This window comes from Mobula birostris, chromosome 27, assembly GCF_030028105.1.
Source record: "Mobula birostris isolate sMobBir1 chromosome 27, sMobBir1.hap1, whole genome shotgun sequence".
NCBI lineage: Eukaryota > Metazoa > Chordata > Chondrichthyes > Myliobatiformes > Myliobatidae > Mobula > Mobula birostris.
The window spans coordinates 45,659,490-45,678,103 of NC_092396.1; the positions used below are offsets into that span (position 1 = coordinate 45,659,490).

The 18,614-nt window shown below is 43.6% G+C and overlaps 1 protein-coding gene across 5 annotated transcripts in view; it reads right to left on the reverse strand.

Annotated features, from left to right (window-relative positions):
* LOC140188781 (ephrin type-B receptor 2) overlaps nt 1-18,614 on the reverse strand; it is a 490,120-nt gene that overhangs the window by 24,533 nt on the left and 446,973 nt on the right. For all 5 annotated transcript variants that reach the window (XM_072245411.1, XM_072245408.1, XM_072245409.1 and 2 more), the window contains 2 exons: nt 7,195-7,442; nt 2,492-2,707 (listed from right to left, as the gene is read on the reverse strand). In XM_072245411.1, the coding sequence (XP_072101512.1) occupies nt 2,492-2,707; nt 7,195-7,442 (464 nt within the window). The remainder of the gene's footprint in view (nt 1-2,491; nt 2,708-7,194; nt 7,443-18,614) is intronic.

Below are 18,614 nucleotides of genomic sequence, written 5' to 3' on the forward strand. Positions count from 1 at the left end.
GGAGTTAAATATAACATCTGAAAATTTATGGACAGCACTAAACTGGGTAAGAGGATGAACCTGAGGAGGGTGGAAATAAGCTCCAGTTTGATTTGAATGGCTTGGGGGAGTGGGCAGATACATTGCAGTTGCAGCCTAGGTTGAATAGGTGTGAAGTTACTTATTTTTGGTGGCAATAGGAAGAAGGTAGATCAGCGGTCCCCAACCACCAGCCCGCAGACCAGTACCGGGCCCCAGACCATGCACTACCGGGCTGCGAGGAAGCGATATGATTTGGTCAGCTGCACATTTCCTCATTCCCTGTCATGGCCACTGATCAGCCATTACGCATGCGAGGTCATTACCCGCGCGTCATCCGTGTCAAGGCGGGAAGGCGATGAACTCCTCGAGCTTGCAAATGACGACGGGCTGAAAAGTATGTTTGACATAACATCTCTGTCGGCATTTTGGATCAAAGTCAAGGCTAAATATCCTGAGATAGCCACGAAAGCAATGAAAACGTTGCTTTCATTTCCAACATTTTTCTGCGAAGCGGAGTTTTCTGCAATGAATGCAATGAAAACTAAACTGTGGAATAGACTAGACATCAGGAACCCCCTTCGAGTATCGCTGTCTCCCATCACCCCTCGATAGGATGGTGTTGTTGCAGGGAAACAAGCCCAGGGCTCCCACTGATTCAGCTATATTGGTGTGTTGCAATGATTTTATATGTTCATACGGGGAAAATATGTGCTGTGCGTTTAATATCCAAATATTACTTAAAATGTTATGATGCTATTGACTTATAAGTGACGTATATAACCATATAACAATTACAGCACGGAAACAGGCCATCTCGGCCCTTCTAGTCCATGCCGAACGCTACTCTTACCTAGTCCCGCCGACCTGCACTCAGCCCATAACCCTCCATTCCCTTCCTGTCCAGATACCTATCCAATTTTTTTTTAAATGATCATATCGAACCTGCTTCTGCCACTTCTACTGGAAGTTCGTTCAACACTTCAAGCTCCCCTGATAATTGACTTATCATTATATCCATGCGAGGAAAATATGCGCTGTGTTTAATATTAAATTCATTAGATAAACCCTTTTAGAAACAAAATTGAGTGTGTTACCCACTTATCACCTATATTCCGGTAGTGATTAACACCCACCTCCACGAACAGAATCGCCAAAAAAGATTTGCTTGGAGGCGGGGGGGGGGGGGTGAGGAATCGGTAGGTCACGATGCGCATGTGCATTGGTGCCCGCGCAAGGCTTCATGGTCATTGTAGCCTTTTGGGTAAACAATGCATTTGACTGCTACTCTTGTTCGTTAGCAACCCTACCCTACCCCCACCCCCACACCCCCGTCGGCCAGTCCGCAAGAATATTGTCAATATTAAACCGGTCCGCAGTGCAAAAAAGGTTGGGGACCCCTGAGGTAGATCATTATTAGAATGGTGATAAATTGGAGAAAGGGGGAGGCACAACAAGACTTAGTTGCCCTCATGGACCAGCTGCTGCACTGCAGCATGTAGATGCAGAAGGCAGATATGGAGGCAAATTGTACAGTGGCCTTGTTAGTGAGAGGATTTGGGGACAAGAGCAGGGATGTCTTGCTACAATTGTATAGGACCTTGGTGAGACTGGAGCTTGAGTATCATGTGCAGTTTTGATTTTAATTACAGAAAGACTTTTTTGTGATAGAAGGAGTTCAGCAAGCCTTCCCAGACTGATCCCTGAAGACTGATTCAGTTAGGATGATTTTATTCAGAGTTTAGAAGAGTTAGAGGAAATCTCACAGAAACCTACTAAATCCCCCAAATTAATCCTAGCCTAATCACAGGACAATTTACAATGACCAATTAACCCACCAACCAGTATGGTTTTTATTTGAATTGTGGACAGTAACCAGACAGTTACAACATAGGAAAAAGTTCGAACAGGACCAAACAATTTAGACATAGGAAAAAGTTCGAACAAGATAAAAAAAGTTTAGACATAGGAGGGCTGCCCAGTGGCTGGGGAGCCCAGGATCAAGAGCTACAGTCTAAGAAGAAAGGGAAAGCCATTTAAAAATATAATGAGGAAACATTTCTGGGAGAAGAAACAGATGACCAAGTTATGCTGTACAGAAGACAAATGGCTTCAGTATGGTAACAAGAAACAGGATGGAGTTGCCACAAAACGTTTATACTTTCAGTTGTGCTACTGCTTCATGGCTTTGCAGCTGTTTTATTGTTAAAAGAAAAATTGTTTGAAAACTCCAAATGAATATTATTTGCTACTGATATCAGAATCCTGAACCACTTCCTTCATTCTAACAAGGAGCATGGATGGTGGCATCAATGTAAAGAATAAGGCACAAGATAAATTGATAAATAGCAAAAATATTGGCACAAGACCAAGTGGAGAAGACAGGGTTTGTTGGGGGGTAGGGGCAAGAACTTTTGTGAAGAACATGCAATATTACCCAAACTCATTGATAATTTTTAATGGTGTGATTTACCAAAGCACTTGTATATGTTGGGTCTGATGTGTCTTCCTCTAGGAACCTGGACAATCCAAAGTCAGAAACCTTGCACACAAGGTTGCTGTTAACGAGTATATTGCGGGCTGCCAGGTCTCTGTGCACGTAGCTCATTTCTGCCAGATATTTCATCCCAGCAGCGATTCCTCGCAGCATTCCAACCAGCTGTATAACTGTGAACTGCCCATCATTTTGCTGAAAAATAAAAATGAAAAGGTATTACCATAACTACATAGCTGTGGAGATTGCGGAGGCATTAGCGATGATCTTTCAAAAGTCGATAGATTCTGGCATGGTTCCGGAGGACTGGAAGATTGCAAATGTCACTCCGCTATTTAAGAAGGGGGCAAGGAAAGCAAAAAGGAAATTATAGACCTGTTAGCTTGACATCGGTGGTTGGGAAGTTGTTGGAGTCGATTGTCAAGGATGAGGTTACAGAGTACCTGGAGGCATATGATAAGATAGGCAGAATTCAGCATGGGTTCCTTAAAGGAAAATCCTGCCTGACAATTATTACAATTTTTTGAGGAAATTACCAGTAGGCTAGACAAGGGAGATGTAGTGGATGTTGTATATTTGGATTTTCAGAAGGCCTTTGACAAGGTGCCACACATGAGGCTACTTAACAAGATAAGAACCCATGGAATTATGGGAAAGTTACATACGTGGATAGAGTGTTAGCTGATTGGCAGGAAACAGAGAGTGGGAATAAAGGGATCCTATTCTGGTTGGCTGCCGGTTACCAGTGGTGTTCAACAGGGGTCCCTGTTGGGGCCGCTTCTTTTGACATTGTACATCAACGATTTGGATTATGGAATAGATGGCTTTGTGGCTAAGTTTGCTGACGATACGAAGGTAGGTGGAGGGGCCGGTAGTGCTGAGGAAATGGAGAGCTGCAGAGAGACTTGGATAGATTGGAAGAATGGGCAAGGAAGTGGCAAATGAAATACAATGTCGGAAAGTGTATGGTTATGCACTTTGGCAGAAGAAATAAACAGGCAGACTATTATTTAAATGGGAAGAGAATTCAAAGTTCTGAGATGCAATGGGACTTGGGAGTCCTCGTACAGGATACCCTTAAGGTTAACCTCCAGGTTGAGTCGGTGGTGAAGAAGGCGAATGCAATGTTGGCATTCATTTCTAGAGGAATAGAGTATAGGAGCAGGGATGTGATGTTGAGGCTCTATAAGATGCTGGTGAGACCTCACTTGGAGTACTGTGGGCAGTTTTGGTCTCCTTATTTAAGAAAGGATGTGCTGACGTTGGAGAGGATACAGAGAAGATTCACTAGAATGATTCCGGGAATGAGAGGGTTAACATATGAGGAACGTTTGTCCGCTCTTGGACTGTATTCCTTGGAGTTTAGAAGAATGAGGGGAGACCTCATAGAAACATTTTGAGTGTTGAAAGGCATGGATAGAGAGGATGTGGCAAAATTGTTTCCCATGATGGGGGAGTCTAGTACGAGAGGGCATGACTTAAGGATTGAAAGGCGCCCATTCAGAACAGAAATGCGAAGAAATTTTTTTAGTCAGAGGGTGGTGAATCTATGGAATTTGTTGCCACGGTCAGCAGTGGAGGCTAAGTCATTGGGTGTATTTAAGGCAGAGATTAATAGGTATCTGAGTAGCTAGGGCATCAAAGGTTATGGTGAAAGGGCAGAGGAGTGGAACTAAATGGGAGAATGGATCAGCTCATGATAAAATGGCGGTGCAGACTCGATGGGACAAATGGCCGACTTCTGCTCCTTTGTCTTATGGTCTTATAACGTTAAATCTTTCTGCATGCTTGGTGACCTGACAGTTGTTTCTCACGGAGTACCATGGAATCAGATTAGGCTGGTCCAGATGTTTAAGTAGTAACATGGGATTCACAGTGAGTTGGCAAATTGGATACACATTTGGCTTAGTCTTAGAAGCCACAGGGTAGTGGTGGAGGGCTGTTACCCTGACTAGAAGTTTGTAATTTATATTTTATATATATTGAGATACAGCGCAGAATAGACCCTTCCGGTGCTTCCAGCTGCACTGCCCAGAAATTCCCCGATTTAATCCGAGCCTCATCACCGGACAATTTACAATGCCCAATTAACCCACCAACCAGTATGTTTTTTTTGAATTCCGGGAGGAAACCAGAGCACTTGGAGGAAACCAGCATGATCACAGGAAGAATGTATAAACTCCTAAGAGAGAGCCGCAGGAATTGAACCTGGTGTGCTGGTACTGTAGAGCATTGTGCCACCCTGGCGGTAATCAGTGGTGTTTTACTAGAATCAATAGTAGAATCCACGTTGTTAGCATTGTGTTTTAATGTTTCGGATAGAATTGTGGCCAGGACTCTGAAGTGCATTAATGTATAGTGGAATCTTGGTGTGCAAGACCATAGCTCCCTGAACGTGGTCATAAGTCGAATGAATGGGAAAGAAGGTGTATGACATGGTTAAGACCATAAGACTTAGGAGCAGAATTAGGCCATTCAGCCCATCAAGTCGGCTCTACCATTTCATCATGGCTGAACGCAGATCCTACTCAAACCCATTTACCTCTCACCATCCGTTGATGCCCCGACTAATCAGGGATCTATCAACTTTCGCTTTAAATATACCCACAGACTTGGCCTCCACCACAGTCTGTGGAAGAGCATTCCACAGATTCACCACTCTTTGGTTAAAAAAGAAACCTCCTCACTTTTGTTCTAAAAGGTCACTCCTCAATTTTAAGGCTCTGCCCTCTAGTTCTGGATACCTGCACCAGAGAGAACTGCTAAGGATCCGGCCTGAACACTGGGTTGAAGGGCCTTTGCTGGTAGCTCTGGATCATGACAGTCTTTAATTTCTGTTTTCTTTCACCTGGCCATGTAGGTTCTGGCCCAGCCCCTTTCCTTTTTGGACTTCCTCCAATTACCTGCTTGTCTCCTCATTTGCACCCACCTGTTTATAATTTTCACTCATTACCCTGTCCATTTAAACCCTGCCTATATAACTATCCTGCTTTATATTATTGGCTAGTTTGCCCTCGTATTTCATATTTTCTCTTCTTGGGGCTTTTTTAGTTGACTTTTGTTGGATTTTAAAAACTTTCCAATCACCCAACTTCATCCACTTTTGCTACCTTACATGCCTTTTCTTTGACTTCCCTTGTCAGCCATGGTTGCCTAGCCCTGCCACTTGAGAACTTGTTCTTCTGTGGGACATATCTATCCTGCCCTTGTGAATTATTCCCAGAAACTTCAGGCTCCTTTGTTGTGTTGTCATCCCCTCCAGTATCCCTGAAGAATCCACTTGGCAAGCTCTTCTCTCATGCCTCTATATTCTATACATGTGATTTGGGCTTCTCCTTCTTAAATTGCAAAATGAATTTAATTATATAACGATCACTGCTTCCTAAGGGTTCGTTTATGTTAAGCTGACTAATAAAATCTAAGACAGACAATACTCAAACTAAGATAGCCTTTTCCCTGGTAGGCTTGCCTTTATTGATTGGAGCATTGAGTGCAGAAGTTGGGAAGATGTGCTGCAGCTGTATAAAACTTTAGTTGGGTCATATGTCACAGTCATAGTCATAGTCATACTTTATTGATCCCGGGGGAAATTGGTTTTCCTTACAGTTGCACCATGAATAATAAATAGTAATAGAACCATAAATAGTTAAATAGTAATATGTAAATTATGCCAGGAAATAAGTCCAGGCCCAGCCTATTGGCTCAGGGTGTCTGACCCTCCAAGGGAGGAGTTGTAAAGTTTGATGGCCACAGGCAGGAATGACTTCCTATGACGCTCTGTGCTGCATCTCAGTGGAATGAGTCTCTGGCTGAATGTACTCCTGTGCCCACCCAGTACATTATGTAGTGGATGGGAGACATTGACCAAGATGGCATGCAACTTAAACAGCATTCTCTTTTCAGACACCACCGTGAGAGAGTCCAGTTCCATCCCCACAACATCACTAGCCTTATGAGTTTGATTCTGTTGGTGTCTGCTCCCCTCAGCCTGTGCAGTATATGTGGAGTATTATCTGCAGTTCTCATCACACCATTACGGGTAGGATGTGGAGCCTTTGGAGAGGATTTAGAAATGGTTTGCAGCATGCTGCATGAGTTAGAACATATTGGCTAAAAGGATCATTTGAACAAACTTGGGCTGTTTTCTCTGGCGCATCAGATGCTGAGGGATACTTGACAGAACTATATAAAATAATAAGAGGCATACATAGGATAGAGGGAGTTTTTCCCAGGAAGGAAGTGTGAAATACTGGAGGAGATAACTTCAAGGTGAGAGGGAAAAAGTTCAAGAGATCTGCAGGGTAAGCTTTTTTTTTCCTCAATGTAGGTGCCTAGAATGTGGTATCAGGGAGGGTGCAGATAGCAGATAGATAGTGATGTGTAAGAGATATCTAGGCAGGCAGGTATACAGGCAATGTATTGTGTGGTATAGACCAAGTGCAGGCAAATGGGAGTAATCAGACTGACATCATTTAGCACAGACATGGTATTCCTGCATTGAGTTGTCCTGGTATTCTTTTCTGAGTGAAGATCCTCTGTAATACACTCTAGTAAGGAAGTGCTAGATGTCTTTGTCTATTTGCTGATGGAAACAGATCGAATTGGAAGGGTTTTCAATTTCTGTTTCAATAGAAAACTGTCTGATATCTCCTGAAAGAACACACAGTAGCTGATCGTCTTACCCTGAGGAAGGAATCCAGTGAACCATTCTCCATGAACTCTGTGATGATCATTACTGGGCTGCTTTTGGTGACCACTCCTTCCAGATGTATGACGTTCGGATGATCAAATTGTCCCATGATGCTTGCTTCACTCAGGAAATCCCGTCTCTGCTTCTCTGTGTAACCAGATTTCAATGTCTTGATAGCCACAAATATTTCCCTCTTTCCAGGTAGCTTGAGATGCCCACTGCACACCTCTCCAAATTCACCTGGTGGGAAAGCCAAAGGAATAATTGTCTCACGGGTATTGTTTGGGTCAATTTCCCATGATGGGGCACAAAGGTTGTAAACATGGAATTATCATCTTCCCAGAATTAATCAGAAATTGCCTGTATAGAAAGTTTTAAAATAATTTACATTATCGATCTTGATTCCATGTTAGAATAATTCCCTCTGTGTGCCTTCATTGTATGTAACCAGTTCACTTCCTTTTCATAAACATATAAGAAATTGAAACTGCAACAGGCTACTCTCACTCAATCAATAAGATCATGGCTGATCCTTCTCACCACACTATCACTTCCTGTACTAACACCATATTCCTTTCCTCCTTCAACATGAGATAATATTTAAAATTATGAACACTGTCTAATACAGTTAGCAAGAACAGTTTCTCTTCATGGAGGGGCCAGGAATTAATTTACAAGGTAATTCTAAAAGACCAAAATGACAAGAGGTAAGTTGTTTGGGGTGTAGTGGAAGCAGATTCAACTGCAACATTCAATAAAAAGCAGTATATCTATATATACAGGTGCACTAGAAGACTGTGTGCTTGGCTTCATGCTCTACCCACTTTATACTTATAACTGTGAGGCTAAGCACAGCTCTAATGCCATATTCAAGTTTGCTGACAATACCACTGTCGTTGGCCAAATCCAAGCTGCTGACCTATCAGCATATAGGAGAAAGACTGAAAATCTGGCTGAGATGTACCACAACAACCTCTCAATCAATGCCAACAAGATCAAGGAACTGATTATTGGCTTCAGGAGGAGGAAACCGGAGGTCCATGAGCTAGTCTTCATTGTGATATTCCAGAGGTGGAGAGGGACAGCAACTTGAAATTCCTCAGTTTTACCATTTCAGAGGATCTATCCTGGGTCCAGCATGTAAGTGCCATTACAAAGAAAGCACAGTGCCTCTACTTTCTTGGAAGTTTGCAAAGATTCAGCATGTCATCAAAAACTTTGACAAACTTGTATAGATGAATGGTGGAGAGTATATTGACTAGTTGCATCACGGCCTGGTATGGAAACACAAATGTCCTAGAACAAAAAATCCTACAAAAGTCAGTGGAACAGCCCAGTCCATCATGGATGAAGCCCTCCCCACCAGTGAGCACACCTACATGGAGCGTTGTCACAGGAAAGCAGAATCTATCACCAAAGAACCCCACCACCCAGGCTATGCTCTCTTCTCGCTGCTACCACCAGGAAGGTGGTACAGAAACCTGAGGACTCTTATCACCAGGTTCACGAACAGTTACTGTATGACCCCCCCCCCCTCAACTATCAGGCTCTTGAACCAAAGGGGATAACTTCAATCAACTTCACCCCAACACTAAACTGTTCCCACAACCAATGGACTCACTTTCAAGGGCTCTTCATCTCATGTTCTTGATATTTGTTGTTTATATTATTATTTGTTTTGCTTATTTATATTTACTGTGAATGTCCACAAGAAAATATAGGGTTGTATAAGGTGACATATATGTACTTTGATAATCAATAAATATATTGAATACAGCAAACTTCAAACATCGGAAGAAAGAAAAATTGCAGTGCGATGGAGACAATCCAGGGAGTGGGAGCATGACTTTGTGCAGCAACCATTCTGTGATCTATGTGATTCTGCTCTCAGTTTTGTCCTGCTGTTTACAAGGATCGGATTCCACGTGCTCGTACCCACAGGCCTCCAGTTTCAACAGAATTTTCACTGTAGTTCCCAACATCTCCAGCTTGACACAATCTCCAGTCACATCCTCCCCACCTCTTTCAATCGTGAAATGGGCATTTCCTCTGAGGCATTCTAATTCATTCTCTCATCTTCTGCAATACACATACATATCTCACAGCTCTTTCACGAGCAGCTGCAGGAAAATTAACATCTGCTTTTGGGGCTTACTCCATTTGGTGCTCATAATGTGAATGCCATTATCCCGAGAAAGCTAACGTGTGCAGGGGTGAGCCAAGACTTCAGTTACTTCTCAATTTAATTTTCCATTCTGACCTCTGTCATTGCTGGGAGCAGCACTTCAGCCTCTACCTCAACACCAAGTTCTGCACTGAACTCAGCAATTTTGCATAATCAGCCATTCCAGTTTTGCAGCCACATTTCCAACACTCTAAATCTGCTGCTCTCTCTTCTGCTGGATTCAGATTTCATTCAGGTCCTCCACTTATCCCTCTCCCATTCACATCTCCTGTAACTCATTCAGCCTGCCTTCAGCGGTTGGGAAGAGGTTGGACTGATTATTAAGTATGAGGTTTTGGAGTACTTGGAGGCACGTGATAAAGTAGGCAAGGTTTCCTTCAGGGAAATCTTACCTGTTGGAAATCTTCTTTGGAGCGGGGCAAGAAGGACGGCGTGAGAGCTAAATTCTGAAGGAAGGCAGTTTTTTAAAAAAAACTTCGAGTACAAGAAGGACGAGACTGTGCAGGACAATCTCAGGACAGTGCGGAGTGTTTAAAAAGGAGACCACCCTATACAGCGGGCAGCAGTCGGAGCAGGCAGTGGAGTGAGTGGCAGCAGAGTGTAGGGTTTTGGCTCAATGGGCTTGGGCAGTAACGGGAAGAAGTGAGAGCAAGGCACCAACTTTTTTTTTCCCGCTTGGTGAATCGGCCTGGACAGATAGAGGAACAGCAGGGCTCACATAGCTAACGGTATGAGCTAACGGTTTAAAAAGTTTGTGTGTTTGGCAAGGTAAGTGGGTGAGTAGACTTATTTTTCCTTGCTTCATTCCTGTAGAATTAGGTAGCATGTCTGCAGGGTTAGTGCTTTGTAGGAATCCTGGGAGACCTCCAGCCTCCCTGATGGCCACATCTGCGCCAGGTGCACCGAGATGCAGCTCCTCAGAGACCATGTTAGGGATCTGGAGCTGCAATTTGATGACCTACTGCTTATCAGGGAAAGTGAAGAGGTGATAGTCAGGAGCTACAGGGAGGTCGTCATCCCTAGACTACAGGGGTCAGAGAACTGGATGACTGTCAGGAGAGGGAAGGAAAATGCCCTGATAGTGGAGAGCACCCCTGTGGTTTCCCCCCTCAGCAACAAGTATATCACTTTGGATGCTGTTGAGGGGGATGATCTGACAGGGAACGGCCATGGTGACCTGGTCTCTGGCACTGAGCCTGGCGCTGTTGTGCAGGAGAGAAGGAGGGAGAAGAGGAATGCGGTAGTCATAGAGGATTCCATAGTCAAGGGAACGGACAGGAGATTCTGTGAGCCTGATAGAGATACCCACATGGTGTGTTGCCTCCCAGGTACCAGGGTACAGGATGTCCCGGATTGAGTCCAGAATATTCTGAAGGAAGAGGGCAAGCAGCAAGCTGTCTTGATACATGTTGGTACCAATGACATAGATAACAAAAGGGAGGAGGTCCTGAAGAGAGATTACCGGGAGCTAGGAAGGAAGCTGAGAAGCAGGACCTCCAGGGTAGTAATCTCGGGATTGCTACCTGTGCCACGTGCTAGCAAGGTCAGGAATAGTAGGATCAGGCATATGAATGCATGGCTGAGAGACTGGTGCAGGGGGCAGGGCTTCAGATTCTTGGATCATCGGGATCTCTTCAGGGGAAGTATGACCTGTTCCAAAAGGTCGGGTTACACCTGAACCCAAAGGGAACCAATATCCTGGTGGGAAGGTTTAATAGAGCTGTTAGGGAGGGTTTAAACTAATTTGGCAGGGGGATGGGAACCGGAATGATAGAGCGGAGGAGGGGGGAAAACAGAAATAAATCTAAGATAGTGAGCAGTAATGATGTCAGGAAGGACAGGCAGGTGATGGGGCAAGTTTGTAGCCATTGGGATGAGTTGCAGTGCAATAAAGTTGCAGTTAAATCAAAGTGAAAAGTACCAAATACTGGTCTTAAGGTGTTATACTTAAATGCACGCAGCATAACGAATAAGGTGGATGATCTTGTCGTACAGCTACAGATTGGTAGGTATGATATTGTGGCCATCACTGAGACATGGCTAAAGGATGCATGTCTCTGGGAGCTGGACATCCAAGGAGACACGGTGTATTGGAAGGATAGGCAGGTAGGCAGAGGGAGTGGCGTGGCTTTAAAGGTAAGAAATGATTAGAAAGAGGTGACATCGGATCGGAAGGTGCAGAATCTTTATAGGTTGAGCTAAGAAATTGCAGGGGTAAATGGATCTTGATGGCAGTTATATACAGGCCTCCAAACAGCTGCAGGGATGTGGACTACAAATTACAACAGGAAATAGAAAAAGCTTGTCAGAAGGGAAGTGTTATGATAAATGTGGGGGATTTTAACATGCGAGTGGATTGGGAAAATCAGGTCGGCACTGGATCTCAAGAGAGAATTTGTAGAATGTCTGCGAGATGGCTTTTTAGAACAGCTTGTTGTTGAGCCCACTAGGGGATCGGCTGTACTGGATTGGGTATTGTATAATGAACCGGAGGTGACTGGAGAGATTGGGGTGAAGGAACCCTTAGGAGGCAGTGATCATAACATGATTGAGTTCACTGTGAAATTTGAAAAACAGAAGCCGAAATCTGATGTGTCGGTATTTCAGCGGAATAAAGGAAATTACAGTGGCATGAGAGAGGAACTGGCCAAATTTGACTGGAAAGGGACACTAGCGGGAAGGACGGCAGAGCAGCAGTGGCTAGAGTTTATGTGAGAAGTGAGGAAGGTGCAAGACAGATATATTCCAAAAAAGAAATTTTCGAATGGAAAAAGGATGCAACTGTGGCTGACAAGGGAAGTCAAAGCCAAAGTTAAAGCAAAGGGGAGGACATACAAGGAAGCAAAAATCAGTGGGAAGACAGGATTGGGAAGTTCTTAAAAGCTTACAAAAGGAAATTAGAAAGGTCATTAAGAGGGAAAGATGAACTATGAAAGGAAGCTAGCAAATAATATCAAAGAGGATTCTAAAAGCTTTTTCAAGTATATAAAGAGTAAAAGACAGGTGAGAGTAGATATAGGACCAATAGAAAATGATGCTGGAGAAATTGTAATGGGAGATAAGGAGATGGCGGAGGAAATGAACGAGTATTTTGCATCAGTCTTCACTGAGGAAGACATCAGCAGTATACCAGACACTCAAGGGTGGTAGGGAAGAGAAGTGTGCTCAGTCACAATTACGACAAGAGAAAGTACTCAGGAAGCTGAATAGTCTAAGGGTAGATAAATTGCCCGGACCAGATGGAATGCACCCTTGTGTACTGAAGGAAATAGCTGTGGAGATTGCGGAGGCATTAGCAATGATCTTTCAAAAGTTGATAGATTCTGGCATGGTTCTGGAGTACTGGAAGATTGCAAGTGTCACTCCGCTATTTAAGAAGGGGGCAAGAAAGCAAAAAGGAAATTATAGACCTGTTAGCTTGACATCGGTGGTTGGGAAGTTGTTGGAGTTGATTGTCAAGGATGAGGTTACAGAGTACCTGGAGGCGTATGACAAGATAGGCAAAACTCAGCATGGTTTCCTTAAAGGAAAATCCTGCCTGACAAACCTTTTGCAATTTTTTGAGGCAATTACAAGTAGGCTAGACAAGGGAGATGTAGTAGATGTTGTGTATTTGGATTTTCAGAAGGCCTTTGACAAGGTGCCGCACATGAGGCTGCTAAACAAGATAAGAGCCCATGAAATTACTGGGAAAGTTACATAAGTGGATAGAGCGTTGGCTGGTTGGCAGGAAACAGAGTGGGAATAAAGGGATCCCATTCTGGTTGGCTGCTGGTTAGCAGTGGTGTTCCACAGGGGTCCGTGTTGAGGCAGCTTCTTTCTTCATTGTACATCAACAATTCAGATTATGGAATAGATGGCTTTGTGGCTAAGTTTGCTGATGATACAAAGATAGGTGGAGGGGCAGGTAGTGCTGAGGAAACAGTCTGCAGAGAGACTTGGATAGATTGGGAGAATGGGCAAAGAAGTGGCAAATGAAATACAATGTTGGAAAGTGTATGGTTATGCACTTTAGTAGAACAAATAAACGGGCAGACTATTATTTAATTGGAGAGAGAATTCAAAGTTCTGAGATGCAATGGGACTTAGGAGTCCTCATGCAGGATATCCTCCAGGTTGAGTCGGTGGTGAAGAAGGCGAATGCAATGTTGGCTTTCATTTCTAGAGGAATAGAGTATAGGAGCAGGGATGTGATGTTGAGGCTCTATAAGGCGCTGGTGAGACCTCACTTGGAGTACTGTGGGCAGTTTTGGTCTCCTTATTTAAGAAAGGATGTGTTGACATTAGAGAGGTTTCAGAGAAGATTCACTCGAATGATTCCGGGAATGAGAGGGTTAACATATGAGGAACGTTTGTCCGCTCTTGGACTGTATTCCTTGGAGTTTAGAAGAATGAGGGGAGACCTCATAGAAACATTTCGAATGTTGAAAGGCATGGACAGAGTGGTGTGGCAAAGTTGTTTCCCATGGTAGGGGAGTCTAGTACGAGAGGGCATGACTTAAGAATTGAAGGGCGCCCATTCAGAACAGATGCAAAGAAATTTTTTTAGCCAGAGGGTGGTGAATCTGTGGAATTTGTTGCCATGGGCGGCAGTGGAGGCCAAGTCATTGGGTGTATTTAAGGCAGAGATTGATAGGTATCTGAGTAGCCAGGGCATCAAAGGTTATGGTGAGAAAGCAGGGGAATGGAACTAAATGGGAGAATGGATCAGCTCATGATAAAATGGCGGCGCGGAGTTGATGGGCTGAATGGCCGACCTCTGCTCCTTTGTCTTATGGTCTTTGACGAATTAGCAGGCACAATAGACAAAGGAGAGTTAGTGGATGTTGTTTACTCAGATTTTCAAAGATGTCACAAGAGGGCCTATTCTGGTTGGCTGTCGGTTACCAGTGGTGTTCTGCAGGGACCGGTTTTAGGACTGCTTCTTTTCACGTTCTATGTCAATGATTTGGTTGACTCAATTGATGGGTTTGTAGCTAAATTCGCAGATGATACAAAAACAGGTGGAGGGCTGGTGAGGAAGCAGGGTGCCTGTAGAAGGACTTGGGACTGAGTGGGAGAATGGGCAATGAAGTACAGGTGGACAATAGTGCAGGGAAGTTTACGGTTATGCACTTTGGTAGAAGAAATAAAGGGATAGACTATTTCAGAAAAAGCAGGAATCTCATCTCTGAGGGGGAATCTCATTGATCTATCAAATATCGAAAGGCTGAGATAGAATGGATGTAGAGAGGATGTTTCCTTTAATGTGTGAGTCTAGGACCAGAGGGGTGTCCATTTAGAACAGAGATGATAAGGAATTTCATTAGCCAGATGGTGGTGAATCTGTGAAATTCATGGCAATGGATGGCTGTGATGGGCAAATCACTGAGTATGTTTAAAGCAGAGGTTGGTAGGTTCTTGATTTGTCAGGGAGTCAAACGTTACGGGAAGAAGGCAGGAGAGTGACACGATGAGCCGAGTGGCCTAAATCTGCTACTATGTCTTATGGCTTTGTTACTCTGTCGCTCTGTGGGCTCCACTGGTACGTATATCATTCCCTATTGCAACCAGAGAGTCCCAGCAAAGGTGAAGGGAGGAAATCTAATCACATTCATCTGAAGCTATTGAATGGAGCAGAGTCAGTGTCCCCAAAGAAATAACGAGATGACAGGGGGTAATCTAGTGCTGGATGTGACTGTTTTCACTATTTGCCTTCCCTAAGCCTCCTTTAAGAAGATGACAGTGAGTCCTTCCGAAAAAGAGCTTCAACTGTACCACTGGGACTACCGGGATTCTGACCCAATGACAATAGAGGAACACCAATCCATTCGACACACACAAAATGCTGGAGGAACTCAGCAGGTCAGGTAGCATCTGTGGGACAGAAATGGACAGTTCATGTTTTGGGCTGAGATCCTTCATTATTCAGCATTTGCATTCACACTTGTGACACTAATATATTTGTTGTCCGGATCACATACAACTTGCAATTGATATTGTTCCCACTGGTTAAAAAATGATCTTCTCCAAGTTAGTAAAACCAAACTGCCTGAGGCAAGTCTTCAAAGAGTGGCAGTCTTTGGTCCTTTGTGTCTGTTGCATTATCCAACAAGTTTAAGAGTGAATAATTTCTTAGACTACAACTTATATCTATTGATCTCCATTTTGAACGTACTCCCTGAATGAGGCACCACTGGGTTTGGAGTTCAAGGATTCATCTCCACTGGGTAAGGAGTTCAATGATTCTTCACCCTTGGGTAAGGGGTTCAAGGATTCGTCTCCATTGGGGATCAAGTACAAAGAGGTATCACCCTCAGGTAAGGAGTTCAAGAAGTCATCACCCCTGGGTAAGGTGTTCATTGTTCCAGATATAATCTCTATGTAACACAGCAATATGACGCTCTTCTTATACGGAAATCTCCTTCCAAGAGAAACCTACTGTCCTAATTGCTTGCTGAATTTGTACGTAAGTGTTCAGTAATGGAATATAAGAACAACCAGGTTCCCCTGATGACCAACGCTTTTCAAATTATCACCTTTTAAAAGATAATCTTTCTTTCTGATACCAAAGTGGATGATCCTACATGGATCTTGGAGTGCTGCAGCACAGTGAAAGGCCCTTTGGCATATTATATTCATGCTAACCATTTACTCATGTACATTGATCTCATTTTCCACCAATAGGGCCAGATCTTTCTCTCTGTATTCTGCATGGAATTCAACCTCAATCAATGCCAGTATATTACTCCCATACACTCTTCTGTGTCTATCAAGGAACTTCTGTAAGTCTGAATATACTGAATGAGATAGAAATATAGAAACATAGAAAATAGGTGCAGGAGTAGGCCATTCGGCCCTTCGAGCCTGCACCGACATTCAGTATGATCATGGCTGATCATCCAACTCAGAACCCTGCACCAGCCTTCCCTCCATACCCCCTGATCCCTTTAGCCACAAGGGCCATATCTAACTCCCTCTTAAATATAGCCAATGAACTGGCCTCAACTGTTTCCTGTGGCAGATAATTTCACAGATTCACCACTCTCTGTGTGAAGAAGTTTTTCCTAATCTTGGTCCTAAAAGGCTTCCCCTTTATCCTCAAACTGTGACCCCTCATTCTGGACTTCCCCAACATCGGGAACAATCTTCCTGCATCTAGCCTGTCCAATCCCTTCAGGATTTTATACGTTTCAATCAGATCCCCCCTCAATCTTCTAAATTCCAACGAGTTTAAGCCTAGTTCATCCAGTATTTCATCATATGAAAGTCCTGCCATCCCAGGAATCAATCTGGTGAACCTTCTTTATACTCCCTCTATGGCAAGGATGTCTTTCCTCAGATTAGGGGACCAAAATTGCACACAATACTCCAGTTGTGGTCTCACCAAGGCCTTGTACAACTGCAGTAGTACCTCCCTGCTCCTGTACTCCAATCCTCTCGCTATAAATGCCAGCATACCATTCGCCTTTTCACCGCCTGCTGTACCTGCATGCCCACTTTCAATGACTGGTGTATAATGACACCCAGGTCTCGTTGCACCTCCCATTTTCCTAATCAGCCACCATTGAGATAATAATCTGTTTTCCTGTTTTTGCCACCAAAGTGGATAACTTCACATTTATACACATTAAATTGCATCTGCCATGAAATTGCCCACTCACCTAACCTATCCAAGTCACCCTGCATCCTCTTAGCATCCTCCTCACAGCTAACACTGCCGCCCAGCTTCGTGTCATCCGCAAACTTGGAGATGCTGCATTTAATTCCCTCATCCAAGTCATTAATATATATTGTAAACAACTGGGATCCCAGCACTGAGCCTTGAGGTACCCCACTAGTCACTGCCTGCCATTCTGAAAAGGTCCCATTTATTCCCACTCTTTGCTTCCTGTCTGCCAACCAATTCTCTATCCACATCAATACCTTACCCCCAATACCATGTGCTTTAAGTTTGCACACTAATCTCCTGTGTGGGACCTTGTCAAAAGCTTTTTGAAAATCCAAATATACCACATCCACTGGTTCTCCCCTATGCACTCTACTAGATACATCCTCAAAAAATTCTATGAGATTCGTCAGACATGATTTTCCTTTCACAAATCCATGCTGACTTTGTCCGATGATTTCACCGCTTTCCAAATGTGCTGTTATCACATCTTTGATAACTGACTCTAGCAGTTTGCCCATCACCGATGTTAGGCTAACCGGTCTATAATTCCCTCGTTTCTTTCTCCCTCCTTTTTTAAAAAGTGGGGTTACATTAGCCACCCTCCAATCCTCAGGAACTAGTCCAGAATCTAAAGAGTTTTGAAAAATTATCACTAATGCATCCACTATTTCTTGGGCTACTTCCTTAAGCGCTCTGGGATGCAGACCATCTGGCCCTGGGGATTTATCTGCCTTTAATCCCTTCAATTTACCTAACACCACTTCCCTACTAACATGTATTTTCTTCAGTTCCTCCATCTCACTGGACCCTCTGTCCCCTACTATTTCCGGAAGATTATTTATGTCCTCCTTAGTAAAGACAGAACTAAAGTAATTATTCAATTGGTCTGCCATGTCCTTGCACCCCATAATCAATTCACCTGTTTCTGTCTGTATGGGACCTACATTTGTCTTAACCAATCTTTTTCTTTTCACATATCTATAAAAGATTTTACAGTCAGTTTTTATGGTCCCTGCCAGTTTTCTCTCATAATCTTTTTTCCCCTTCCTAATTAAGCCCTTTGTCCTTCTCTGCTGAACTCTGAATTTCTCCCAGTCCTCAGGTGAGCCACTTTTTCTGGCTAATTTGTATGCTTCTTCTTTGGAATTGATACTATCCCTAATTTCCCTTGTCAGCCACGGTTGCACTACCTTCCTTGTTTTATTCTTTTGCCAAACTGGGATGAACAATTGTAGTTCATCCATGCGATCTTTAAATGTTTGCCATTGCATATCCACCGTCAATCCTTTAAGTGTCATTTGCCAGTCTATCTTAGCTAATTCACGTCTCATACCTTCAAAGTTACCCCTCTTTAAGTTCAGAACCTTTGTTTCTGAATTAACTATGTCACTCTCCATCTTAATGAAGAATTCCACCATATTATGGTCACTCTTACCCAAGGGGCTTCTCACGACAAGATTGCTAATTATCCCTTCCTCATTGCTCAAAACCCAGTCCAGAATAGCCTGCTCTCTAGTTGGTTCCTTGACATGTTGGTTCAAAAAACCATCCCGCATACATTCCAAGAAATCCTCTT